At 44.0% G+C, this 27141-nt stretch overlaps 2 protein-coding genes across 2 annotated transcripts in view; both read left to right on the forward strand.

Moving 5' to 3' along the window:
- KPNA3 (karyopherin subunit alpha 3) overlaps positions 1-2915 on the forward strand; it is a 29732-nt gene extending 26817 nt beyond the window's left edge. Inside the window, exon 17 of the mRNA XM_054975514.1 lies at positions 155-2915. Coding sequence (XP_054831489.1) covers positions 155-253 — 99 coding nt within the window. The 3' untranslated portion in view covers positions 254-2915. The remainder of the gene's footprint in view (positions 1-154) is intronic.
- POFUT2 (protein O-fucosyltransferase 2) lies at positions 2186-27141 on the forward strand. Its single transcript, XM_054970884.1, has 12 exons — positions 2186-2232; positions 2454-2508; positions 8456-8874; positions 10792-11042; positions 12255-12399; positions 14356-14463; positions 15513-15579; positions 18578-18703; positions 19394-19574; positions 20540-20663; positions 23109-23408; positions 26925-27141. The coding sequence occupies exons 1-11, from the start codon at positions 2186-2188 to the stop codon at positions 23260-23262; spliced, it is 1677 nt and encodes a 558-aa protein (XP_054826859.1). The 3' UTR covers positions 23263-23408; positions 26925-27141.

The raw sequence follows: 27141 nt of genomic DNA on the forward strand, positions 1-27141 counted from the left end.
TATAGCTATCCCCAAACTTCAAGGTTGTTGCAGGAACCTCATATCTGCACACTTAAGAAATGTGTATCTGTAACATCCAAGCGTGGCTATGGCTGGGCCTTGGATGTCAGTGGGCCTCGCCATATCTTTATGAATTCTCGTTTTTCCTTTGTAGATTGATGAAGACCCCAGCCTCATTCCTGAAGCAACGCAAGGTGGTACTTACAATTTTGATCCAACGGCCAATCTTCAAACAAAAGAATTTAATTTTTAAGCTCAATACAAATGCAGTCTGTCTGTCCCACACCAATAAGATGTACCACCTGATGGCTACCATTGAAAAAAAGGTTCCAAGCATATGCCTCCTTGTCTGATGCTTCTAAAGCGAGTCATATATCGGTCACTTTGCAGTTGCCAAAAGTCACTATCACATGGACTGTAAATGCATATGCATGATCTCATAAACTGTTTTAGAATTTTTAACAGCCCCTGCTACTTTTCCTTTCCCCCTTTTTATTTTTTTTGGCTCTTTTTTTCTCCTGGTGCCACACGCTGAGAACCACCAACTGCATTTTTGTTCCGAGTATCCCTTTCGTGGCGGCACGCTGCCTTTCCACAGAGAAGAAGCTTTCTTTAGAAAAGACCGCACTGTGGATCAAGACTCCTTAGTACGATGCTTACATTTTGGAAGACTTTTGGGAGGCCCGATTTATTTTTTTATTTTTTTTTGAGCCTCCACCATTGTGCTCAACAAACATATTTTCATATATTTCATGTGGAAGAATAAATAAAGAAAATGCAAGTCAAAATTATTTTCATTGGTGAAACTGAAATTAAAAAAAAAACTACTTAAAAGAACTTGAGAATTGATTACAGGTTAAAAACCAGACGTCTCGACTGGTAATTGTGTTTTATTACTGCCTCAGAAACTTGGGATTGAAGAATGAACTTTAGATTTGGACTAGAAAAACATGGCCATTATACCTAATCTTTTGAGAACAGCAAGTTGTACTTGACCACTCTCCAGCCTGTGTGTTCCTGCTGTTTTTGAAGTAATGAAGTGCTGTGCATGGTATTTTACCTGAGCTACAACCTGTTACAGACTTGAACTTCTGTTTAAAGCTGAAAGCAAGGATCCCCGATTAAAGAAACGTGGCTATCCCAAATAAGCATTGGTTAACGAGAATCTTGCTTTCATCTTTCAGTAGTCAATATATTTTTTGGTTTAAATTTATAATTGAACAATGTTGATTTATATTTTGGGTTTCGACTGTGGAGCTTTCATGTTTACTGTAATTTAGTCTTAAAACTATTTTTACTTACCAGTGCTTTTGATGATGTGGTTGGCAACAAACTAGCAACTCTTTTAGAAGCATCATAAAAAGCTTCATTCTTGGAGTATTGGAAGAATAATAGAAAATTAGTCTATAAACCTATTCACATAGTTAAGATACATACTAGTTGTGTGAGGCTTTGTGGAAGCCGCTGTGGTTCAGCATAAGCATTAATATATGCAGTTCATGATGAATGAATTGACACAAGCTGGTAACATAGGAGCTTGGTAGTTACGGGGAAACTGTCCAGCCTGGCTATTTTTAGAGGGATTTGGGATTGCTGTGGGTAAAAATGAAATTTAAACTCTGTTCACTGTCACACAAAACTGGTATTGTTGTTGCTGTTCACTGGATGTACTTTCCCAATGCCTTGATGTGAAGGGATACAAAAATGTAAAACTAATGTAATTACTGGATGTGGGTTGTATTTACTGTGATGAAGATAAGGACAGATGCCATCGAAGCTTTGTTGATCAGCTGTTTTTTCCACTGATGAGCAAGACATTGCAGGTGTTCATTCATTAAATATATCTGCCAAGGTGGAGCCACTTTAAAGAGTGAGTTGTCTTGTATCGTAAAAAGATACAAGTATGTGTTTTAAACTGCAAGATTTTTACTTGCTAGATCTGTTTTAATATAGTGGTTTGGCCTCTATTTATAGGTTTTATAAATTTTGAAATCAATTTCTCTTTAAGGTGGCTCAGACTTTTCAACTCTTGTGCACATAAAATTGAGTTGAAGTTCATTGTGCCTTTTCTTTACCCAGATGTTAAGTTAATTTGGTAACTGTGTCCTCACATATCGTCTAAGATCCTGACATTTTGTTGTTTGCTAAAAAAAAAAAAAAAAACGCTATCAAAACAAAGTTAGATATGATCACCGTTTATTGGAATTTCAAAGGAGACGTGCAGCTGACGAGGTGAGCAGATCTCTTCCCCATTCCCTCCCTTTTAAATAGTAAGCCTATGCTCTATGTCCTAGATATTACATTCAGAACAAGAATAATGATTTTCCACTACAGTGGTGATGGGAGTTTTTCCCCCCTTGCATTTGGTGCATAAAGTTAGAGACAAACATAGGAAAAATGATTAAAGTCGTAGCATTTTTCTCAGTCCTTCTCAGCTCTTGATTGGGATTCAGCCATTTCATAGCTAATAAAGGAAGCAAACGCTTGGATGCAGAGATCCTGCTGCGGGTGAGTGGAAGGTCACTCCTGCTTGCAGAAGGTGCTGCCGTTTTGCTTCTCGATGCGACACCCCTGCAGTGTGGCTCAGGGGAATCCTCCAAAGCATTTGTTCAGGGGTTGCAGATGAGGGAATTGGTGGCACAAAAGCAATCCCGCCCCCCCTCCGGCCCTGTCCTCCCCTGCAAGCAGAATTCCTTCCACTCGTGCAGTAGGATCACGGGATCCAAGCCAAAAGTATATTTGCTGCACTTTTTGTTTTCAGAACAGTGTTTTAAAATTGCATTGTGTTTATTATTTTTTTAAACTTATCAGTTAATAGATTAAATCATTCTTTCAAAAGAGGCATCTAAATGTGTTCCTAATTTTGTATATGGGCTTAGGTTTTATAACCAATAAAAAGCTGCTATCGAATACTATCAATTGAATACCTTATTTTGAAGATAGTGAAGCCGCTTAATCTTCAGTGGACTGTATAGTTATTAATTTTTCTTTTGACCCTGTTTGATCTGGGAGATGTGCTCTGAGTTCTAAAGTGTTGCCAAGAAATAAGCTAGTGTGTTGTGATTCTCCTTTTACATTTCACGGGATGCAGTATTTTATGATCATGTACAAAAATATAGTCAAATGTCCCACATATGCAAGAATCTTAAAGAGTGGTAGGTGATAACTGCCATTTCCTGGACTCTGATCACTGCAGTGGCGCCAGTCCCTGGTTCAGTAACACTTTGAGTAAAACCTTGTCTCATAGTGGCCAGTTCTAAAAAGCAACATTCATGATTGCATTGATCAGTGGGCAACTGAGGGAATGCCAGACTGTATATAGTGATATTTCACAGGCTTGGCGGTAGTATTGTTAACTGTTGCAAACAGTATTCAGGTATATTTTTGCTGTTACATTGTTCTCTCTGGTTTTGTAGGTTCGAGCAATACCCAGAAAAAGTTGAATTGCCTCCCAACAAAAGTATCCCCTACTGAGAGTCACCTTGCAAAGCGCAGATATGATGGTTTGTGTGTGTGTCCACATATCTGAGTAGACTAGTAACTGCTTTCAGTCTATTACGGCAAATTTCACTGTTTCTGCTAGCCTTGAACAAAGTAAAGAGCTGCACCTAAGAATGGTACCCCCACCCCACCCCATCTTCTGTGCAGAAAAGCACCCTCTGGTGGGCCTATGGACCTCTTGACACAGCAGCTGTATGGAGGAAGTTGCTGCCATTGTTCTTTAGATGTACATAACTACAAAAGGTAAATTCTGTGGGTAAGTGGTGGGAAGCCCCATGGTGCAGAGTGGTAAGCTGCAGTACTGCAGCTCAAGCTCTGCTCACGGCCTGAGTTCGAACTTGGCGGACGCCGGGTTCAGGTAGCCTTCCGAGGTTGGTAAAATGAGTACCTAGTTTCCTGGGAGTAAAGCATAGATGTCTGAGGAAAGCAATGGCAAACCACCCCATAACAAAAAGTCTGCCAAGAAAACGTGATGCAACATCCCCCCATGGGTCAGTAATGACTTGGTGCTTGCATAGGGGACTACCTTTACCTACGTGGTTGGAAAAACCTGAGCCAGGCTTGTGTGAATTTTCTAGTTTTTTGTAAGGTCAGGAGGGGAGGGGAATTGTCCATCCTGTCTCTGAAAATAGGGTAGGGTGTGCAACTGTTTTAGTTATAGGAAAACAGCCTAGGAAGGTTGTAGAACTTCTGTCTGGGAAGCTTGTTGATAAAATATTTGCTCTGTCCTTCAGATAAGCCTCTCTGAATCTAGATTGTACTGGAGCAGGGTGGGTAAATAAATGATGTTAAGCTTCTAGATTTTTTTTTTGTTTGGTTTGGGCTGCCAGCCACATACAGATGCCAAAAAAGTGAAATCTCTCTAATAGGTTATTCACCTTTGAGCTTGGGCGTTTGGTAATTTGTATATGCCTTGATAGATGGTCCAGGTAACCTGATCTCATCAGATCTTAAAAGCTAAGCAGGGTCAGCCCTGGTCAGTATTCGTCTGGGAGACCAAGGAAAGAAAGCCAGAGTTGCTGTGCAGAAGCAGAAGCAGGCAATGGCAAACCACTTCTGAATGTCTCTTGCCTTGAAAGCAGTTGGCTGCCACGTGGGACGTGCCGGGCTGCAACTTAATGGTGCGTGAGCGCACACACATTAAATAACAGTTTGAGCTTCTGTCACTTGGCTGAAACAGATCATGGTCGTTATAAACAAGCCATGTCAGTGTAACAGTCTTCTGTGTAGTACTTCATCCTAAAAATACAATGAGTTAACTTTTGAAAAGGAAAATAATATGAATGGAATAAGCAGAACCACCCTCTTGAGTAAGTCAGCAATCAGAGATTTTCAGGCCTTCCTCCCCTGCTCAAATAAGGTTGTTTTTTTTCCTGTGCCCCAAGAGGGTAGCATGTGCTCCTATATTCTGGAGTGGTTCCAGAACTCTTGCTGGAGTTCTAGAGTACTCAATACACATCATAAGTCAAAGCCAGGTAGTATACTGGTCTAAAAGGCCAATATCCCTCCCTTCTTTGCCTATCCCACAATGTAGTAACACTGTAAAGAGGATAAAGATGAGAACAGGGAAAAGGCAGGCAAGAGAACAGATTCAAAGTGGAGAGGGAAAAAATAGTCTAACTACTGAATGAAAAACGAACTGGAGAACGTGAGGGTAAGCAAAGGTTCTGGCTGGGTTTGCAAGTCAGCTCTTTCCTGCCCCCTGCTGATTAAGAATTGCATCTAGGTGAGCAAGGAAAGGAGGATTTTGCTGGTGGCTTGGTTATTTCAGGTGAGCCATGCCTTACAAAAATAACATGCAGGGATGTATGAGCTAAGTAAGCAGGCTTATAAACACATTTCTCGATTTGTTGGTGAGACTACCTGAGGAATTTTAGTGTAATTTTTTTAAATTTTTGCTCTGAAGCTGATACACTTTTCTTGCCTCTGACACCGGGGTAGGGGCATAAGATTAGGGCAAATCCTTTAGCTACTGCAGTTTGTCTTAATAAAAGCAGTATTTATCTGGGGAGTACTAAAATTGATAAGAACCAAGTCCATTGCAAACAATGATAGTTCTCTCAAGAAATATATTGCAAAAACCAAGAGACGGGGGTCATCCACTGTTCCTGCAAATAAAAGGAGGTTGCAATCCTCTTTCTTTGCAGTAAGTCTAATTGACTACAATGGGACTCCTTTCTGTGGTAACCTGTTGAGGATTGCTCACTAGGTCTGGAATGTCAGCCCCTGGGAGCAGAATCAAAATTGTACAAGGATCCCAGAATTAACCCTGTATCCTCTGCGAGTATCTTTCTCACCCATTCTCTTAATTTATATTTGTGTGAACTGCCCTCCTGCGCATATATATCTTCTACCCCCTCAGTTTTCTTTATTTTTCCCCTACTTGTCCTCTCCACATTACCTGTTGTTCCCAGACTCTGCCCGCTTTCTATTTTCTTTACCATGTTGAACACTAGCCTGTAGGTCCCCCCCATTTGTGAAAATGTCCTAGCCCTTAATCTAGGTGATGTTTACTTTCATATGCAAGATCAGCATATATTACTTTCATTTATAGCCTTTCTCATTTAAGAATGAAGGCAGATGACAAAATAGGAAAGGCAAATCAAGCAGACAAGGACTTCCAATAAACAATGCAGTAGGACTAGAATTGCAGAATGGCAAAAACAATGCGAATGAAAACCTATTTAAGTCATGATATACCACGATGAAAAAAAGAGATTACAAATTTAGAGGTCATTGCAGGAAAAGAAGTGATACATACAATAAACAGTGCCATAAACGATGTTATTCTGTTTTACCGAAGTAACCTCAGCTGTTCCATTGTTACCATTCTGGCTCCTTATATGGAGTAAGGTCACTGGTTCATTTTTCCCAGTGGACTTTGTGCCAGTAGCTCTCTGTGTCTCAGCCTCTTCCTGACATCTTTCTCTTCCCTTGCCTCCCTGGACCACCTCCTGTGAATACATGCTCTTCCCTACCATTCTCTAGGGCAGTAACACATCTGTCAAGACTCTACGTAATATCTATTGAGCCAAACAAGTTTAATGTCTCAAATGTTCTTCCTTTTTGCAGATTAAATATGCTGGCACTTTTATGACAGCTGATGTGCCATGCAGTCTTCCAAAGGGAAGATGCTTCTCTGGAATGAATGTCCTGAGAATATTGACTCTCTGCTGCTATCTTTATTAGTTAGCGACAAAAGGTAGTGTAGAAAGTGGCTCTTTCTCTACAGCTGTAGCTTTGCCCCCCCCCCTCCAAATTATGAAGGCGCTGTACAGTTCCTGAAGGAACAAGAATATGCACAGGGAGGGAAATCAGTGTAGCTCACTCAGCCAGGGCAATGCTGACAATGCTTCCAGGACTTTTCCTATACAAGGGCTTGTGTCTTGGGGTGTGTGGAACTCAGGTATACCAGCTATTGCTTGGCAAGAGGAATACTGACATTTGGGGCAGCAACAAGGAAACATCATGACACCTTCATAAAAAAAAACTGCAAACACCTCCCCTTTTACAATTTGCTCATGTGTCAGGCTGGTGCTATGGTTTCAGATCCTGCCAAAAGGTGTGCTAACACTACAGGAACAACTTTGGCCGTCAACAGGCTGATTGTAACTCCAAAGGAATAGGCTGGATCAGGTGAGCCCTGGCTCGCAAACCTGGGAGTAGCCCTCTAATCCTGTGCCCAACCAAGTGCACAGGACAGTGCAGAGGGTATGAGCATCCCTGTCTTGGTGTCAATACCAGCCATATAGAGCTGGGGGCGGGGCATGCGGGTGTAGCATACCCAGCATCATTGGTTCAAGCCCAGGAATGAGACCCAGACGCAGCTGAGTGTTTGTTCCATCAATTATAATCTCTCAGGATACTGACTGGTTGCTCCACACACCAATTGTTTTGGCCAGGAAGCCTCCACCCCATGTACCATATCTCTGGGGCACTCAAGGGGGCTCATGTCTGTTGCCACCTCCCATTCACCCCAGCAGCCTTTGCACTCCGTCCCTCATGCAAATTGCACGTGTTATCAGATGCCAGCAATGATAGGGAAATAGGGAGCTTGGAGGTCCATCCTCTCCTTGTAACAGAAAACTGAGCACTCTGGAGACTATGCCCTCAGTCCTCTCCCAGTAAGAGAAGGTATGCTTTTTGCAGAAAGGGAGGATACCCAGTACTTCCATGAAAGAACATGAGCCGGTAAATACTATATGCTATATATTATCATTGGGTCATTGTACTGTAGCATACGTGTTTTCAGCGGTAGGCCTGCAAACCAGCATGCTGCTGGTTCGAATTCCACCATGGTCATGAGCTGAGCAGGTGGCTATGAGCAAGCCACTCCTCTCAGCCACAGCTCCCCGGCTGTATTATAGAAATAATAACACTGACTTTGTTCACTGCTCTGAGATGGTGCTAATTTGTCCAGAAGAACAGTATACCAATGAACTATTGTTGTTATGGTAATATAATATGGTGAGATATCTGACGAAAAGAGCTCAGATGCTGGAAATCTGCTTGTTCTTTAAGGAGCCAACGGACCCATATCTTGCTTTTCTATTACAGACCAACACAGCTACCCGCCTGAGTTTATGAAAGAGGACACCAATTTCTCAAGAGGGGTAATATCTCCCAAATGGGTAATAGATACAAAGGAGTCAGTCGTGTTAGTCTGCAGTAGCAAAATAGTAGATTCCGCCCCCGTTATTCTTTCCCCAATACATTTAATGATGCATTTGGTTCTCAAAAGCTACTGGTACAATAAAGTTGGCTAGTCTTAAAGGTGCTACTGAACTCTCTACTATTTTGTAACTGCACAGACTGACACGGTTACTCTTCTGGATCTTTTCCAATGGGATCTGAAGAGGCAGAAACCCCTTCTCAGAGTTCAGCGAGACTGCCTATCAGTCGTAGCTAAAACTGCGTCCAGCTAGGTCCAGGCCGCTGCCCCTCCCGTGCCCAGGAGCGGCCCACCCCCGGGGGCCGTCGCCCTGTCAGGCCGCCTCTGAAGCCGTCTCGGCCTTGCCAGAAACGCCTCCGGGCTCCGAGCGCGGAACGAGCCACGCGCGCGTCTGGAAAGGCCCTTCCGCGGGCGCCTCAGACGCGCGGGCCTCCCTCGCCGCTGGCCAATGGCAGGCCTAAAGGGGGGCGTTCTCGGCGCGTCCAAGCCAACCCAGCGAGGGGCGCCGCGCCCGGGCTGCCTGAGCGCGGAGCTTCGCAGATGGCGGCGGGAGGAGGCCGAGGCCTAGGCGCCCTCCTCCTCCTCCTCCTCCTCCTCGGGGTCACCGCTGCCGCCCAGCCGTCCCCGGAGGCCTTCCAGGCGGGCCTCGACACCCCGTTCTCCTCGCCGCCTGCCGCTGCTTCTGCGGCGCTTCACAGACGGTGAGAGGGAAGCGGGAAGGCCCGAGGAGAGCGGCGCCGCCCTCACGCGGGAAGGGACGGTTGCGGCTCGAAGGGGCGAGGCTGAGGGAAGGCGCAGCAGAAAAAGGAGGGCCCGGGCAGAAAACGGCCGCGCTCCCCTCCTCAGGCAGCCCTTTCTCTGGGGTGGGGGGAAAGGGGTGACCCTCCTCAGCTCCATTTAATGCTTTTTATTAGGGAAAAAAAACCGGTGAGCCTTTTCCTTTCATTTTTTCCTTTAAGTCTCTGCCCAGGTAGTTCACGTCGGCTGAATGTTTCTGAACCACACTTTTCCTGAGGTAAATACAGGTGGACTCGTTGGGAGAGCGACGTTATTGAAAACTCAGAAGCTCCCTTCTTCGGATGCTAAAGGTTGAAGGGCAAGATTCAGGTCCAGTGACAGCTTAGAGACCAACTAGAGTTCCAGGGGATAAGCTTTCAATATTCAAAACTTCCTTGAAGGTATCCGAAGAAGGGTGCTGTGATTCTCCAAAGCTTACACCCTGAAAATCTTGTTGGTCTCCAAGGTCCAACGGGACTCAGATCCTGCTGTTCTCCTGCAGAGCTGCCTGGAACTTAAAAACTCAATTTTTTAAAAGGCTCTCAAAATATTTAAGGTTCTCAGATTGTTTTGAAAGTGGGACCCACTGCTGAATCTCCCCTGCTTGTCATGATTCCTTAGGACACTGAAACTTGCAAAGAAACAGTGTCTTCCCATCCACCATAAAACAGGAGTTAACACCAAACAAGACTATTTTAATTTTTCTTGCTTCATATAGATAAGCCTTCCTCAGCAACAGGTTTGTTTTTTATTTAGTTACTCGTGTTATTTATAGTCTGCCTTTCTCACAGAGACTCTAGATGAATTAGAAAGAGTGAATCAGTACAGTGAATTTCAAAGACATTTCAATAAACTGTGTAATAAGGTATATAAATGCAAATTTGCAAAGATTTAAAACCAGCAGAAATCCAATGCAGAGTTGAAGAAATGCTGAAATAGACCATAAGTGATTCTGAAATATTAAACAACATAGGAACTACCAAGTAGAGTTGCATTTCTTGGGACTTAGGGTTGCCGGCTCTGGGTCAGGAAATTCTTGGAGAATTTGGAGGTGGAGCCTGGGAAGGGCGGACTTTAGGGAGGAGAGAAACCTTAGAAGTGTATAATACCATAGAGTCCACCCTTTAAAACAGCCATTTTCTCCAGGAGAACTGATCTCTATTTCTGGAATTCTATTGTGATTTTGGGAGATCTCCAGCTACCACCTGGAGGTTAGCAACCCTTTTTCTTGTCCATTTTTTGCCAACCAGCCTGTTGCCCTATGTTCCTCTTCCTCCTTTTCTCCCAACCCACTTGTGAGAGTGAGCTGACCCATTTTTGGGTCCCAGCTCATGGTTTGAGAATCTCTGCTTTCAGGGAACTGCCGTAGTTGATTTGCTAATGTACCCTGCTTCATTAGCCCATGGCAGGGCCAGCTCTTGAGAAAAAAATTAATACAGCCAATGGAGGCAAACCTTCGGTGGTTGCATACTCAGGCTGTGGTGTGAGGTCAGTGTGAGGTCAGGAGTATGCAGGTGTTCCTGTTTTCATTTGTGAAATGTGGGCAATAAATAATTATTTAAAAATACGTAATGCTATCTCTGGTACGTGTATCAGTGTTACGATAGTGTACATCAGCTCTCAAGATTAGGTAACGTAGATTGGTTCCACCCTGATTGCACATGTGGTCTGCAAGGTGGTAAACTTAGATTTTGCCCCAGTGGTCGTTGACTCCATTTTGGAGTCCCCTCTCTGTATGCAGCATCATGCAGCATCAAGGTTAGAAATATACTGATTTCAAATAAGGAATGATTCTGTAGATAAGCGAAGCCAAGTAATTTTATTTCTTTTGTTATTTCCAGGTATCTTCTGTATGATGTAAACCCACCTGAAGGTTTTAACCTTCGTAGAGATGTCTATATTCGAATTGCCTCACTCATAAAGACTTTGTCAAAAAGAGAAGCTTGGGTATTGGTTTTACCACCCTGGGGACGTCTCTATCACTGGCAGAGCCCTGATATACATCAGGTCCAAATCCCATGGTTCGAATTTTTTGATGTTCCAAGCCTCAATAAAAACATACCTGTAATTGAGTATGAACAGTTTCTTGCAGGTAAAATATACAATAAAATAATCTGCGTTATGAAATTTTGAAGGAATTTCACTCCAGGTTTATTTTTATATAGGCACATTGATTCATTGTATTAAGATAAAAAATGTACAGCGTTTCTAAATTCCTCTTAAGTAAATTTAACTTTCTTGCCTCCTCATCTCTTTTCAAGCACTTTTACTGGTATTTACCTGTCCTGCTTGAATGCACAACCTACTTAAAAGAATAAAGACATAGATTTCATTGTGCAATAATTTAACACATGCTAGTGTGCAACAATGACTAATGTTTAATAAGAAATGCATTTTAATTTATTAGCCAATCCAGTATGTGTTTATCCCACCCTTCTTCTGAGAAGCTCAGAGCAGCATATATTTCTCTTCCTTGCTCATTTTATCTGTGAATTAGGCCAGGCTGAGAGAGTGAGTGTCTGGCCAGAGATCCCCAAGTATGCTTCCCGGCAAAGTAGGGATTTGAACCTTAGCTTCCTTCATCTTAGTCTGATACCTACAACTGTCCCACACTGGCTCCTGACTGTGTTTCCGGTAGCATGCAGATTTCATTGAATACTGTCCAGATCAGGGATTTTTTTCTGGGAAAAGGTGATGGAACTCAGTGGGTTGCCCGCGGAGAAAATGGTCACGTGGCTGGTGGCCCCGCCCCCTGATCTCCAGACAGAGGGGAGTTGAGATTGCCCTCGGCGCTGCCAAGTGGCACGGAGGGCAATCTAAACTCCCCTCTGTCTGGAGATCAGGGGGCGGGGCCACCAGCCATGTGACCATTTTCAAGAGGTTCCAGAACTCCGTTCCACTGCGTTCCTGCTGAAAAAAAGCCCTGGTCTAGATTATTTGTTGCTTTTTTTCCTGGAAATACAGTGACTCTCCATTTAGAATACTGGCACTCCAGTGCTCTTTCAAATAGCAACCTTTCCAGTTTCTTTAGTTAAATAGTTTGAACTAGGTTAGAAATATTTATGTATTTTATTTCAATTCAGGTTATCCTCAGATATCTGTGGCACAGTGTGTGTGGGGGGATCTGAACCTGAGTCTCCCCACGCTGGCTGGCTGTACTTTCATTTACTATATCATTTTCATTTACTATATCACGTGTGTGTGTGTGCGCGCGCATGCATGTGGTTGTATATGTGTACATGTTCATATGTGTGTGTGTGGCATATATATATATATATGTTACAGCTGTTTGATTGTTCTTCAGAATCAGGTGGACCTTTTATCGAGCAGATATACGTCCTGCAAAGCTATGCTGAAGGATGGAAAGAGGGGACTTGGGAGGAGAAAATAGATGAAAGGCCATGTATCGACCCGCCCACATACTCAGTGGACAGACATAAATACTACAGGTAACCTCCTAAAATAGTAATTGCATTTAAATAATTCCTGTCATACTGAGTCAGTGAAACTTCCTTGTCTTGCCTTACGCACCCACCCCCCAAGAAGGATAGGGCAGTGAAGTACTAGGCAGTTAAAAATCAGTGGTAGCTGTTTAAATTATTAAAAAACCAGGTTTATTAAATGTCCAGATTTACCAGATGGGTCATACCTCCTTTAATGATCTCCAGAATGAGCCTTAAACAGATACTTTTTCATGCCTTGTTCATTCCTCCCTTCCCTCTTTTCAATAATCCTAGCCTAACTACATTTTTGTCTCACTAAGATTTTTTTGTAAGATTCAAACATTATCATACATTGTTATTAGAGTCGAATGTTATCATACATATAATACTTTTTTAATAATACTTGTAAAACGGCCTTGTGAGGAAGGTGGAGTACAAATGTTGTTGTTGTCTGTTTATTTAGTTGAGTATTTCTGTTGTTTTCCACAGAGGGTGGTTTTCCCCATTGCGGCTTCAGTGCAGTGGCAATGAGCCCTCCACATGGCAGAATTTCCCACATTTTCCCCATTCTGTTTCCTTTACACTGACGCTGAGGATGGTCTTTTGGGGGGCATTAAAATAAATAGTTGCTATATAGCATTATAACAATCCTTGTCATGTTCTCTGAACTTCTAAGTTTTCCAAGTCTCTAGCCCCTTTCATTGCAGAGATACAAGAGGAACAGCATATCTCTGCAATAAAAGTGGCTAAAGACTTATTCTTTTAACAAAAAGTTAAAACTGGGAGTTCGAAGAACCTGACAGATGCTTGTTACAACACTGAGTTGCAGGCAAGAGAGGTCATGTGAGTCTTGTCTATTATGAGCTTCCCCCCTCGGGTTCTTTAGGCCCCCACCCCACATACACATCCCTCTTTATCCTGCTCCCTTCAGCCCTGGAGCAGGCAAGGGCCTGACTGGCTGCCCCCACTCTGGTTTAGGAGTTCGACTAGGGAAGACCCAGAGTACCCCCCTTCACCCTTCCAAACAGCGCCCCTCGACTGGTGAGAGCGTTGACAGGTGACCAGTTGAGCTTAAGACAAAAGTCTTTTTTAAAAACTGCTTTATTTAACCAGATGGGCCAAACAGGTTGGAGTAGGGTAGGGGAGAATGCTTGTGAGCAGCAGTTTAACGGGATACATTTACAACAAGCAAGGCAAAATTAACACACAAAGGGGCAGGCAAAGCAATATTAAAGCTTCCTAGCGTGGCCACCTGACTCATCCCTACTGTACCTGTCCCTTCCTGGGTCCAAACTACCTTCCTTGGATGAGGGAACCTCTTCTGCTAGAGTGACTTCTCTGCCCATCAGTGCCTGGGAGAAGAACACCTCACTTTTATATGATTTCAACTATAGCCCAGCCTCCCTGGTGCCAATTGGCCTTCCTTTCCCTCCAATTTCACTGGGCTGTGTTCCAAGTTTAGAGAGTATCTGGGAACCGTAGGTCCAGAGATAAAATCCCAGGCCTGCAAGGTGGGGAGAGAGGCCACACCAAGGCTTGTAAGCCACTCCATCAGTTAGCCTTGGACCTAGGAGAAGGAAGGCAATGTCTGTGTTGTAGCATAGGGATCCAAATTCATGACATGCTGTAACATGAAAAGCAATGGGGGGGGGGTTAAGGAAAATACCTCTGATGTGGGTGGTACCAGGGAGTCTGGAATTTCCTGTCCACATGGGTGCCATTCTAGCTTTGCTCCAGTCTTTCCCAAAAACATCATAGTAAGATCAGTAAGAAATCTTTCCCAAAAACATCATAGTAAGATCAGTAAGGAGGTCAGGTAAACCACTCCAACCAACCATAATGTAAGCCACTTCTTTCTTGTTGGACAGGTAAACCATAATGCTGTGTGTATCAACAGCCCCACAAATTGTTTTAGTTGATACCATGTTATGTATGACAACTGATTTTCATCTTGTCTTGTAGGGGGTGGTTCTGGGGCTATGAGGAAACACGAGGCCTTAAACTGGCCTGCTTATCAGTCCAAGGTTCTGCTTCAGTCATAGCTCCTCTTCTTTTGAATACTTCATCTAGGTAAGACATGATCTATTAATTTTTGTCAGGAATGCCTGCAAATTCACTTTTTGATCTACAGAAAGGGAATATCATAATCTCTGATTATAACAAATTTGAATTATAATCTCCAATAACTGTGAATAATACGTTCTTGGTAAGATTACATTTTTCATGGTTTGAAATCCTTCCACGTGGGCTACACAGCAAGGGTTATACTTTGGCAATTAACTTTGCTGGTGGCAGGGCTTTTTTTCTGGGAAAAGAGGTGGTGGAACTCAGTGCCACGCAATGACGTCACTTTGGGTCAGCTGGAACAAGGGGGGAGTTTTTTAAAGTTTAAATCACCCTAGGCGAAAATGGTCACATGGCCGGTGGCCCCGCCCCCTTATCTCCAGACAGAGGGGAGTTCAGATTGTCTGGAGTGGCACAGAGGACAATATAAATTCCCCTCTGTCTGGAGATCAGGGGGCGGGGCCACCGGTCATGTGACCATTTTCAAGAGGTGCCGGAACTCCGTTCCACCACGTTCCCGCCGAAAAAAAGCCCTGGCTGGTGGCGATTATCTACCAACATGTTGCTGTGCATGTGTACTGAATATTGCAACACACAACTTTGGTCCCTTGGGGTACCATCCTAAGAAGAGTTAAGGCAAAATTTTACTATGAGTTAACTGGGAATGGATTGGCACGAGCACTCTGAATGACTGCACCTGCAAGGTGCCTTCTAATCTAGTCCAGCCAATTCTTTCTTGTTGGAAAAAAAAATACCCTACCTCTTAGTTGACAAAGAAGAGATCACCCTGTGGTCCGACCAACTGTCAGGAGGACAAGTGGAAGAATTTGCAGGCATCCACTTCAAGTCAGAGGCCGTATTGTTTATATGGTTTGCTGTCAGGATCAGTCAGTACCAGATTCAAGGAACTTTATTCTCATCTTCCCACTCCAGTTGTACTTTTACAAGCTTTTCATAGTTATGCCTGTCGCCTTTGCATGGAAAACGGACGGCTTTGCAAGAAGCAGCAGTCATTTTGCAAAGGAATATGCCCTCCGCTTTACCTTTTTCAACAGGTCAGTGATGCTAGACAGAGCAGAAAATCTTCTTCACGACCACTACGCTGGCAAAGAATACTGGGATGTGAGTCTTCATCTAGGGGTGCTTCTGGACTCTTGATCTGGTTTGCATAAAATTTATACCCGCTGTTTGTCCCTAGCAGCATTTCCCTCAGGAGTTGTGTGGCCCATTGTCATTTTGTCTAGCACAGTTGCCATTTCATTCAGTTTGGAATTCCACAAGAGACTTTGTAGTGATGGGAATGAGTCTTTTGTAGCAGTTCGTGTCATCTGAGACCACGGCCTCTTTGGCAGCAGTTTGTTGGTGACACCTGGCTTCAGTCCCCTTCTCTCTCAACACTCCTTTGTCATGGAGGACTTCCTTTCAACAGCATTTGAGAAAGTAGACAAAGACAAAAAGACAGCTGGAAACTATGGTGTCATCCAGTTCTTCTCTCACCTCGTTTGTGAGCAGTCTTGGAAAACAACAATTCATGGCTGACCTGTTGTTCTCCTGGCCAGCTGGCTACAAAGGCATGTGGATTGCAGGCAGGCAGCTGAACTAGAGATGTCTACCCATTAAGAAGCAGGAACCAGAGAAATGCACATGGAGGCAGGCAGGGGCTTGTAGAGTGGGAACAGGAGGAGCTATCCAGGCTGGCCTACAATCTGGTTCTTAGAAGGGGCTGAACCAGCAGAGGTTACAGCCCAATTGAGGAGTTGTAAAGGGAATTCAAAGGCCCAGAGTAGGGCACCTGATCCTGCCAAGATCTAAAGTGCTGTGCACTTCTCCTGAGTGAGGCCTGGGTATGGGATGCCTTGATCTGCCAAGTGTGGGCCCTGCACCTGTTCCCAAGGGGAGACTGTGGGGGTGCTAGAGGTGGACAGGTCCACTGTGGTTCCTTATCTTTCTATTCTAGTGTGCCTGGTTTCATAGAATTGGCAGAGGATCTCCCCCTAGAGATCCTAGGGTGCATGGAGCATTGGATAGAGCAGGGACCATGGGGACTTCCCTTCCCTTGAGGAATCTTCCTCTCCCTCGGTCATGCCTCAGGTGGGGTGAGCCACCTTATGCTGCCACCACTCTGGGATTTAGAGTCCCTTGGGAAGGCCCAGAGTACCCTCCCAACCCTTCTGACCTCCATAGCTTGGCCAATAAACAGGCGTGAGGACCCAGCAGAGTAACAACAAACAAAAGGGTTTATTTACAAGGAGGTCAGTTAGTATCAAGCAAGCAAGCAAGGTGCATTAGCAACAGTAGATGGGTGAAAGCAAAATAAACCAAAGGCCCTAGCGCGACTGAACTCCCTGTCCCTCTGTCTGCCAGGCCTGTCTTCTCACGCTACCTGGATGAGGGCCTCTCCCCCTAGCAGAAACCTCTGGCCTGCTCCCTGGGAGGAAGAACACAGGCGTTTCCCCTCCCAGTCTTATATAGTGCTAGCCCCCTGTGTTCTGATTGGCCAAAAAGGGCGCCCAAACTGCCCAGAGGCTCCTGGGAATTGTAGGCAGGCATACTCTTACTGCTAACAGGCTTCTGAGGCCTTGCTAGGCCTTCCTGGCACAGCCAGATCATGACACCCTCCCATGTCAAGGCTGGGTTAGGACACTTCCTGACAGTCGTGAACTTGACTAAATGGACTCCTGGTGAGGAGATACTGAGTCCTGATAGCTGGAGGAGGGGAATGCCGCCCTGTGACATGGGCTGCATCAGAGGGGAGATGTTGGGTGTTGTAGCTACAGAAACGTTTACATTTTGGCATATAAGATTTTCTGGTAGGCAGATTGCAGGAGCTGAGCAATGCATGCTGTTCTCACCTCAAGGCATACACAGAGGGATGGTGTTTTCCCTTGTGAAGGGATTTGAGACTCTTGAACTTCCTGGAGTTTCCTGCTGCCTATAGTGCAGAAACTCTGTTCCTGTACAGATCAGTTACAGCTCAACAACTTTCTGATCTCAAATTCAGTCTCTGGCATCTTTGACTTAAAAGGATTTTAGTAGCAGGGTTGGGAAGGGCCTTTGCCTGAGACCCTTGAAAGCTGCTGTTGGTCAGAGATGGGCTAGAGCAACCAGTGGTCTGACTTGGTGTGAGGCAGCTTTTGTATGGAGGAAGTCCAGCAAACCCCAGCATCTCCACCTCTATAAATCCATCAAAACATGGTTTTGTCTGATGTGATAAAACAGCCACCGCACAACAGTGCATTCACGTGTAGCATCTTAGGTTTGCTTGCTACTTTGTTCCGTAATACGAATTTTGTCACAAATCAGTCTCATGCTCTCAAAATATCTGTAGAGAAATGTTTCTTTAATCTATAACAGGGGTCCCAAACCCTTTTGAGTTTATAAGCACCTTTGGAATTCTGACAGAACGTTGTGGGCACAGGCACAAAATGGCTGCTGCAGGAGGCAGAACCAGCCACAAAATGGCTACCATGACTTATCTTCAGTCACACAGTGAAGATCCTTGGTACATGGTAGCAGCTGCCACCAAACAACAATTTTAAAATCTGCACAGCCAATTGAATCAAAACTTTGCTGGACAAAAATTCCACCTGGCCCTGCCCACTTTCAAAAAACACTTGGCAGGCACCAGGAAAGGTGCTAGCAGGTGCCATGGCACCCACAGGCACCATGTTGGGAACCCCCGATCTATAACATGTCGCAGCAGGTTCCCAAATGTAGAGTACTTCAGGCGATGAACATATTTCCTTGAGGTAGTGGTGTTCGTTCATTGTGACTAAACAAAAAGGCATCTTGTGGGAACTTTCGTATGTGATGAACAATCCTCCTATTCACTTTCCCCTCTGTGGCCTAATTTTCACTTCATGCCTCCGATGAACTGGGCTATTGGCCACAAAAGCTTACACTGTTAAATCAGTTAATCTTTAAGGTGCCCATAATAGTCAGATATATAAAGAAGTGACTAAAAATCGAAACACATGGCAAATGCCAAAACAGCTCTTGTGACTGCTTTTGCAATTTGACTGTGCTATTCTAGAACTGCCCTGTGTGTTTGTGTCCTTTCTCAAAGTTTTTTGGCATTCTGTTCAGTTAATCAACAGAAAGATTTCCCCCCCTCTAACAGACTCGTCGAAGTATGGTGTTTGCTAAGCACTTGCGTGTGGTGGGAGACATGTTTAGAACCAAATACCTTAATTCCACTGATGAGAGGGACAGGACACAGTACACTGAAGACTGGACAAAGATGAAGGTAAAGTGATCTGCAACCTGATCGTGGCTTGAACTGTGTTACAGGCATTCATTTCTCTTTGCTCTGATTGCCCCTCCGCTGGTGGCCCCTGTGCAGGGTCATCTGGACTCTGTCAGGGGCTTCTCTAATGGAATAGAGTTCACCTATCTATTTCAGAATGTGATACAGAAAATAAAGCTTTCATGCTTTTATTATACCATTTTGTCTGCTTCACTCAAGTAATTTTTCCTGTATCACACTGTGTAGAACAACTACACATAAACAGCAGCGTGTTACATCTGCACGTGTGGAGGAGGAGCCATATTTTGGTGACAAAAACACATGCTTTTCTTGTTCAATGAGAACTTGCTGTCATTGTCTCTTCCAGAAAGTATAATGCCTCTTCCTTGTGCATTTGCACATGGAACAAAGTCCCATATGTGTGTGTGTGTTGGGTAAGCAAAATTCCTTTAAAGAAAACCTGCTTGCTGTTAGCTGATTAAAACTTTGTACAATAGCAGTTAAATGTACACATTGATTGACGCGTTAACAATGAGTCATGCAAAGTTTAGCAAAATGCACTTTTCCTTGGTAGAGTGGAACTGTCATTCAGCCCTACTGGGCAATGTGTGTTCACATGCAGAGATCTCTTCCCACTGAACCAATGCCGTTTTATTTCAGTTTCAGCATGTGCTGGTTCTTCTGTGTTAGGTAAAACTGGGCACTGCTGTTGGTGGCCCATATCTGGGAGTTCATCTCAGGCGTAAAGACTTCATCTGGGGCCACAGAAATGATGTACCAAGCATCCAGGGAGCAGTTAAGAAAATCACCAGCCTGATGAAGACGCATAAACTTGAAAGAGTGTTTGTAGCTACGGATGCGGTCGCAGACGGTATGCAGATCACTTAAATAAAGAACAATAGAACTAAACAGCAGCAATAGACAAGTTTTTAAAAGTACAACAAATATCGGGGAGGGGGAGGGCTATCATTTTTCTATCACTAAATGTCTGGGAGAACTAACTGGGAGAGCCAGTTTGGTGTAGTGGTTAAAAATGCCAAGACTCTAATCTTGAGAACCAGGTTTGATTCCTCTTCTTGAAGCCAGCTGGGTCAGTCACAGCTCTCTGGAGCTCTCTTAGCCCCACCCACCTCACAGGGTGATTGTTGTGGGGATAATGATGACATACTTTGTAAACTGTGTTAAGTTGTTCTGAAGTGTGGTATATAAATTGAATGTTGTTGTTGTTGTAAAAATGTCTTCTGTGGACACCTACATCACAAAAGTGCAGGGAGGGATTCCCACAGATGAAACATCACCACACTCACACCCCTGAGAAAAAGTATCATAATGAATGGGAATGGGTAGCCATGTTTAGTTGGTTGTAGAAAAATCAAGCAAAAATCCAAGCGCATCTTAACTTTCTTTAAGATGCCACTGGACTTTTCTTTTAATCTGTCTCTCATAATCACTCATCTCATCTCAGGAAATGGAGGCGTGCTAAGGCAGGATCACATATGAAGGGCCTAACCAGTGGGCAGCTTCGGTTGCCTTTCACTGATGATCACCCATTTCTCTTCCCAGTCCTTTCCCCCAAAACTGAAAAATGGGTAGTCTCGTTGTCTTTTGTCTGGGTAATAGCTACAGCACTTGTCTGGTCATAAGCAGCTGGATGCTCTCTAGGCCCTGGATCTCAGGTCACTCTGGCTGCCCCTAAGCCACTTCTGACACCCTTTTATTGATTCTGGTTGTCACTTTGCCATAAAACCAAACGTGTTCCAGGGCCACTGTATGTTTCCTTGCTCTTGTCAATCAGTGCAGAGCTTTCACGGGACAGCCATTTTGTGTCGTTTGCAGAGATTGAAGAGTTGAATGGCCTGCTTCCAGGGATGGTGAGATTTGAGCCTTCTCAGGAGGAGGTGAAACTCTACCGGGATGGAGGAATAGCAGTCATTGATCAGTGGATATGTGCACATGCCAGGTAACTGTATTTGCTTTTTGTTAAGCATTTATTAAGAGCAACCACCAGACTCTAAAATGGCACCGCATCTCCGTGGTGGACTTGGAGGCATGGTATTGTCTAGTTTGGCCTTAGGAGAATGAGATATGATACAAGAGGTCTCCTGCCCAGTATTATGGTTGGCCACTGTCTTGTTACATTAGCAGCAACAAGCGTCATCTTTTCTGTCAAGATCATGGGTTATGGGTCAATAGAGACATGGCATATCAGTCTAAGAACTCGGCACTCTTAGAGAACATTACTACATTCTTCCTTAGGAAATGGCTTCCTCAGCAGCATACAGGAGTCTTCTCAGAAGGGTCTGTCAGTCACTTGAGAATGAGTTTGAGTCTTCTCTTGACATTTGGGTTTTGATAGCTTCCATGGATGCTGTTTCCTTGACTGAAAGATATCCCAACTGGGAACTATAGCTCAAATGACATTTGGTCCCACCTTGGGATTGATAGCTTTTCTGCATCCCAGAAGGTACAGGCTGCCCCATCCCTACCACCAGAAAAAGCAAAATTTGTTCACCTTCCTGTGAATTTCTAGTCTTGATGGTATAGGACACCCACCCTTATTTTTAGGACTGAAGTATCTTTGGCAAATGTGGCCAGTACAATAAGCTTAGTATGGCTTCTACAGAGATTATCCACATAGATGTGAATAGGTAGATGAAATTCAAGTTCCAGTGAGAGAGATCTCTCTCCCCCCTTTTCTTTGTTTGCTTGGGCCATTGAAGGCTCTTGGATTATATGCACAATGTGTAGTTTTACCCAGTAGGGGCCATAATCAGTGAGAAGATGTTTGCCTTGGAGAGCTGTGATATACACGTCTCCACGAACCCCACCATAAACTCTTGAGTTACATTCAGGAAGGGAACTAGCCAAAGATACAGTGATAGATTGGGGGAGGGGGCTGAAGGAAAGGGCTCCCCATTTGGCTGAGCTTGCGGGGTGGGGGAGGGGGCAGGATGGAAAGGTTTTACTATTCTAGCCCAGAGTTTTAAAAATCAGTAGCACCAGACCTGGGAGACTGGATAAAGCGGATCAGATGGGACGTGGGGAGCCAGCCCTACCCCCAGTTTATGATTGCCCAAATGGTCGTTCCAAGCTGGGGGACAGTGGGTTAAAATGGTCTGCTTGCTTGGGAGAGCACCCCAAAGGAGGAGGAGGAGGAGGAGGAGGAAAGGGGCCGTGCCAGGTTTGAAGAGCAGCCCTTGCTGTGTTCCTGCTGCTGCCTCTGAGCCCATTCCCTTGGAAGAGGCGAGTCAAAGCAAAGTGAACAGCAGTCGAGGTGAACCAGTTTTTTGGTTTACTTGTAGCGCTCGACTTCATCTTTAGCTGTGTTCTGATCAAATTGGCTCTTGTAAGATCAATGCTAGTTAATATCTAGGTGTTCAGTTCCCAGGCTGCCGTCCCAAGAGCTGCTCACAGCCTCTCAGACCCCTGATAGCCTTCCCTGGGGAGATTGAACCACCTCGCTTGTTTAATACTTTCCTGTTTCCAAGTTCTTTTCCTTTCTCTGGGTGGATTTTCACACAGCTGGTCAGGAACTCAAGATGCAGGCTTATATATGTTATTGTTTATTTACATAGATGTGTGTGTGCGAAGATGCAGGAACACCCATAAGGCAGCAGCAAAGGCAACAAAATAACAAACAACGGTTTCTTGTTCCAACTAGCAAACTAAACACAGAATAGGCTAACCTGCCTTTCCTCAGAAGCAGCTTACCTAGCTCCTCCCCTTTTTCTGCCATGAGGCGCCAACTTCCCTCATGCTGTCAGCCAATCGGGCCACTTCGCTATCCCTGTTGCTAGGCTACAGCAAGACCCCCCTTCCCCCAAAGGGCATCAAGCAGGAATAGGCCTTCAAGAATTTAGGAGCCTGAACAGTGCACTCAAAATAGGAATGTATGTGGTTGGCCTAGACAATTAATAAAATCCTTTTCTTACAAAGTGGTCTCGCTACACATCCAAGCCTGCCCCCCCCCTTCTGAGGCCTTAAGGTACTGGCAGGCAGAGGAGCAGCAGCATTTATGAGAGTCTTGAGCAGTGGCAGTTTCTGCCAGAGAAGAGAGACCTCAAAATCTTGGGGGGGGGGGGAGATTTGAGGAGGAGGGATTTCAAGAAAGGTGTTGGGATTGTGCTAAGTCTGTTTATGTTTCCACTTGCATATTGTTGAGTCCAAGCCATTGTGTCTTGATTAGAGGTATATAACCTGCCCTGGCTGAGCAAATTAGTGCACCAGAGCAAATAAGATAACACATGACGACTCAGAAGAACGGATGTGAAGTGGGAAGTGTGGGGAAAAGGCTCATTCACAGGCTGCTGGTATTAATGTTTATCCTAAACTTGGTGTTTCAAAATCATAAATATGCCCTGGAACTTTTCTCCTACTCATTTATTTTCTTTGAATTCCTTTACAGTTATTTTATAGGTACTTCAGTCTCAACGTTTTCCTTCCGCATTCATGAGGAAAGAGAGATTCTAGGCTTTGACCCCAAAATGACTTACAACAGATTTTGTGGTGATGAAGAGAGAACTTGTGAGCAACCAACTCACTGGAAAATTGTGTATTAACATAGATCGCAACAGAGAACAGTTAACTTGTGGGTTCACCAAAGCAACATCATTTTTATGGAAAAAAATTATTTTGGACTGTCTGTTGCTTTTGTATTTTTGGAATTATACATACACAAAGAATGGCAGTTTATTCTCTCAGCCAGGTACAGTATATTTTTTATTATTTTGACAGATTTTCCAACAGGATACCACAACATTCCCCTCTCTCTTAAAAACTTGATCAGGGTAATATTTGTAATATCAGTAAAACATTTGCAGAAGGTTCTGGAAACGTGTTATGTTTATAGCTGATGGTGGTACTTTCTTCATTAGAGAAAAGTTTTGGTTCTCTTTATGTTCTGTCTGTATACAAGAAAGTTTTTAGCTGTAGTTATTTTATAAGAGGTTATATACCGAACGTGAAGCTTTGTGGAGATATTTTTAAATCTTAATGGCTAAGAAAATACATTAAGAGATCTGGTGTATTTTGAGTTCAACCAAGCTCTACTATAGTAACCATCCACCTCTTTCTCTTCGTCAAGATGAAACATGTTCAAGAGAAATGTTTCACTGTCTGGGCTGTGGAATACTCTCTTGTTTGTGTTGTCTTTCTTTTCTTGCAGATGCACTAATTACTTGTTTACTTTTGCTTACACTTTCCAACAGTGCTCTTGTAAAACAAAACAATTGATTGTTAGCCCCTTATGAATAGGCCACAGGACTGTTGTGATGCCTCTTGGCCCAACGGTTAAGCACATAAGGGAGGTTCCTGCTTTGGGCACAGCTGACAGTATCTGGACACTGCAGGCCTTCCTGCTCGACCACGGCAGTTAGCCTTCGCCTCATTCATTCTGAAGAGGTTGCTTCTGATTAAGCAGCAGAGTAGAGGTTTTGCGAGATGTGGGGGAAATGAGAAGACGTGTTTTACTTTACTTCCGTGGGTGCTGGCCTGTGGCACTGTTGCATCCTGCTAAGTTCTTGAAGAGATCTTTCCTACAACTGAGCCCTGCCTAAAGGCCTCTGAAGGCTGGCTTGCATCCCTAGGCTGAGTTTAGTCTCTTGTCTCTCTCCTCCCCTACCTGCCCCACAACTCCTCGTTCCCAGGTTCTAAACCAAGATCGTTTCATTTCCCTCTCCTGAGAAGCCGTCTTTGGTTATGGCTGCAGCTGTGCTAATGCTGCTGTGGTGCTGGCTGTCCAGTCTGCTATTCTCTACTCTGTTTATTCTTGACAAAGCACTGTCAGCTCAGACCCAACATCATGTGGGGGGGAGGGATTTTGGGGAAGCACTAGAAAAAAACTATTTTCTTTTTTAATTAGTGGAATGCTTGTAAAGACAAAGGCAATTTGGACATAGGTTATATATTAACACAGCCCTTGATTCTGGCCCTTCTCTTGATATAGTATTTTGTACCTCTTTACCACTAACAAGTTCCTCAGCCTGGATAGTTGCACATCACCCACACCCTTCTTGTATTTATTTAACACATGGTTCACAGTCCGCTTTTAATGTTTGAGGTTGAAGTAGATTTGTTTCCAATTAGCGTGTCTATGTTGACCCTTAGAAAGGATTAATTAATCCTGTACCAGAGAGCATGTCACACATGAAAAAACAAACCTCTTTTCCTTGGGTCCTGCAGAAAGTATAGTGAGAACTCTGGGTTAAGGATCACACAGGAGTCTTAGAGAACACTAGCAAGTTTCTTCAGATTTAAGTGTGAATGAATGAATGAATGAATTTATTTGTGGTCAGAGACCATAACAACGACAATACATCCTTATCCTTATCAATCAATAAGATATATAACAATCAAAAAGACCTTCTCCCTCTAATAAACCAAGATCCTTACCAGCCTAGGTGGACGTGGATGGTTAAGAGCAACCTAGAAAGATTGGGACTCTCGCCTGCTGACCTACTGACTCAGGGCAGTGACCAGGCAAAAAGTATTGTTAAACAAAGGGTGAGAGACATAGAGCGCCAACGAGATCTAGCTCAAGCTCCTCATTTTATGGCCCCTAGGGAATCTAGATATGTTAGGGGTATGGCCAGATATCTCACTCATTTGGATGTCCCATCTCATAGAAGAGCTTTCATCCTGGCCCGATGTGAATTTATCCCTTCAGTGGTCATTGAAGGGAAATATAGAAAGATCCCATATGAGGATAGACGCTGCCGTTGCTCCATTGGTGAAGTGGAATCACTTATTCATATGTTCTTTCGTTGTCCTTTCCATCAAGTCTATAGGGACAAGTTTATTTCCCCACTCTTAGACACACCAATTGCAGAGGCAAATAAGGCCTGCCTGGAGAAACTCCTAATTGATGAAAATCTAACTATCCCCAGGCAAATAGCCAAATTCTGTCTCTATTTGGTTAAATTCCATAATAAAAAGAATAGCCATACATAGTCTCCTGCTCTTTTTATGACTTCAGCCCACTTCAGCCTGCTAGATGACACCATGAAGGAGCTGGAAGGTGCTATTTAACGTTTCAGTGTTTCCCCCCAAACCCAACTTTCCTTCTTGTGGTTGGCTGTTGACAGTCAAAAAAAGCCTGTCTAGGTTCCCCCCCCCCACTCATTTTAGAGATCCATTCACCTTTTGAATTTAATTGGTATGTTTTGATCCTGTCTGTCAGTTATCTGGTAGGAAGCTGTTTTCTTCCACCTGCTTCCACACAGCATTGTTGTGCATTTTGTGTCCCTCCCAGGGCTTCCTCAGCTTTCCTCTGAAGTTTTGGGAAAGATTGCAGCAAAGCCTGGATAGTTGTTGTGTGAATGCTAAACTGTATTTCCTGTACATGTGTCAGCCAATTTTCCTGATCCTGTCCCCGGTGATAGTCATTTCCTTCCCTCTGCTTCTGGTGGGGGATTTATTAAAAAAATAGAAATTGAATATTGTTGTATCCATACACTAATATAAAAATACATGTAGCAGATGTTTCTGAATCCCCACCTTTCGTTTAAAAAAAAGTAAGTCCATAATGGAAATGTAAAGGGAAAGGCATAGCTCTGCAATGGAAGTGGCTAGAGCAGGGATCCCCGACCTTTTTCAGTCTGTGAGGACCTTTGGAATTCTGACACGGTGGTAGCACAACCAAAGAATGGCTGCTGCAGGAGGCAGAGCCAACCACAAAATGTCAGAATAAGGTTATGCATAACTCTAGAAGTAACTCTTCACAATTTCAGGCAGAAGTTGGGTTTTCTTTCTGAACAGACACACGCACGTCAACCCAAACATGTCCAATATATAAGATGGTGCTCTTCAGGAACAGAGAATAGCTCAATGGTGGATGAAGGGTGGGCCCTCTAAGATGCCTGGCCTGAAATGCTGGAGAGCCGTTGCACAGCATCAAATCCAGTCCAGCAGCTTCACACATAAAGGATGGAGTTCTCAGCTTTCAAATCAGGGCTAACTGAGCACCCTTCACGTGAGCCACACCTCCCCCAAAGTAGCTGCCTGCCTGCCAAAGAGGAATCTCAAGAACACACTCTGGAGCAGAAGGGGTGGGGTACAGTTTTATTGACAGGTTATGATGTAGACTGTCACATTAAGAGGTTTTATGCAGAAGGATCAGAAGGACTCTGATTTTTTTCATTTATTGCTTTAAATATGGCCAGAGCACTTAATTACAGGAGCAGTATATGTTACTTGTCCTGTTTGTAACATCGTTTTTTTACAGACTGAGATGGATTATGTTGTAAAGCTAAGTGAAGAGGCTTGGTGAATGCATGTCTAGAGACCCATTAGTCATTTGGACAGCAGAAACAGTCTAAGGCAGAGGATGAAGCTGCTGAATGCCCTCCAGAATCGTACCACACTTAAGTATTGTAACTGCTTCAACTACCTCAGAATCAAAATTGAGAACTTCCTTGTGCATTTTAAATAAACACAACACC

The sequence above is a fragment of the Eublepharis macularius genome, chromosome 1 (genome assembly GCF_028583425.1).
Source record: "Eublepharis macularius isolate TG4126 chromosome 1, MPM_Emac_v1.0, whole genome shotgun sequence".
NCBI classification, from domain to species: Eukaryota; Metazoa; Chordata; class Lepidosauria; order Squamata; family Eublepharidae; genus Eublepharis; species Eublepharis macularius.

Bases quoted from the DNA above. Each gene is read 5' to 3' on its own strand.
- POFUT2 (XM_054970884.1), top strand. From the start codon at position 2,186: ATGATCACCGTTTATTGGAATTTCAAAGGAGACGTGCAGCTGACGAG. The intron at 14,464-15,512 runs GTAAGACATGAT...CTTTTTCAACAG, and splicing joins CTTTTGAATACTTCATCTAG to GTCAGTGATGCTAGACAGAG. The intron at 18,704-19,393 runs GTAAAGTGATCT...CTTCTGTGTTAG, and splicing joins AAGACTGGACAAAGATGAAG to GTAAAACTGGGCACTGCTGT.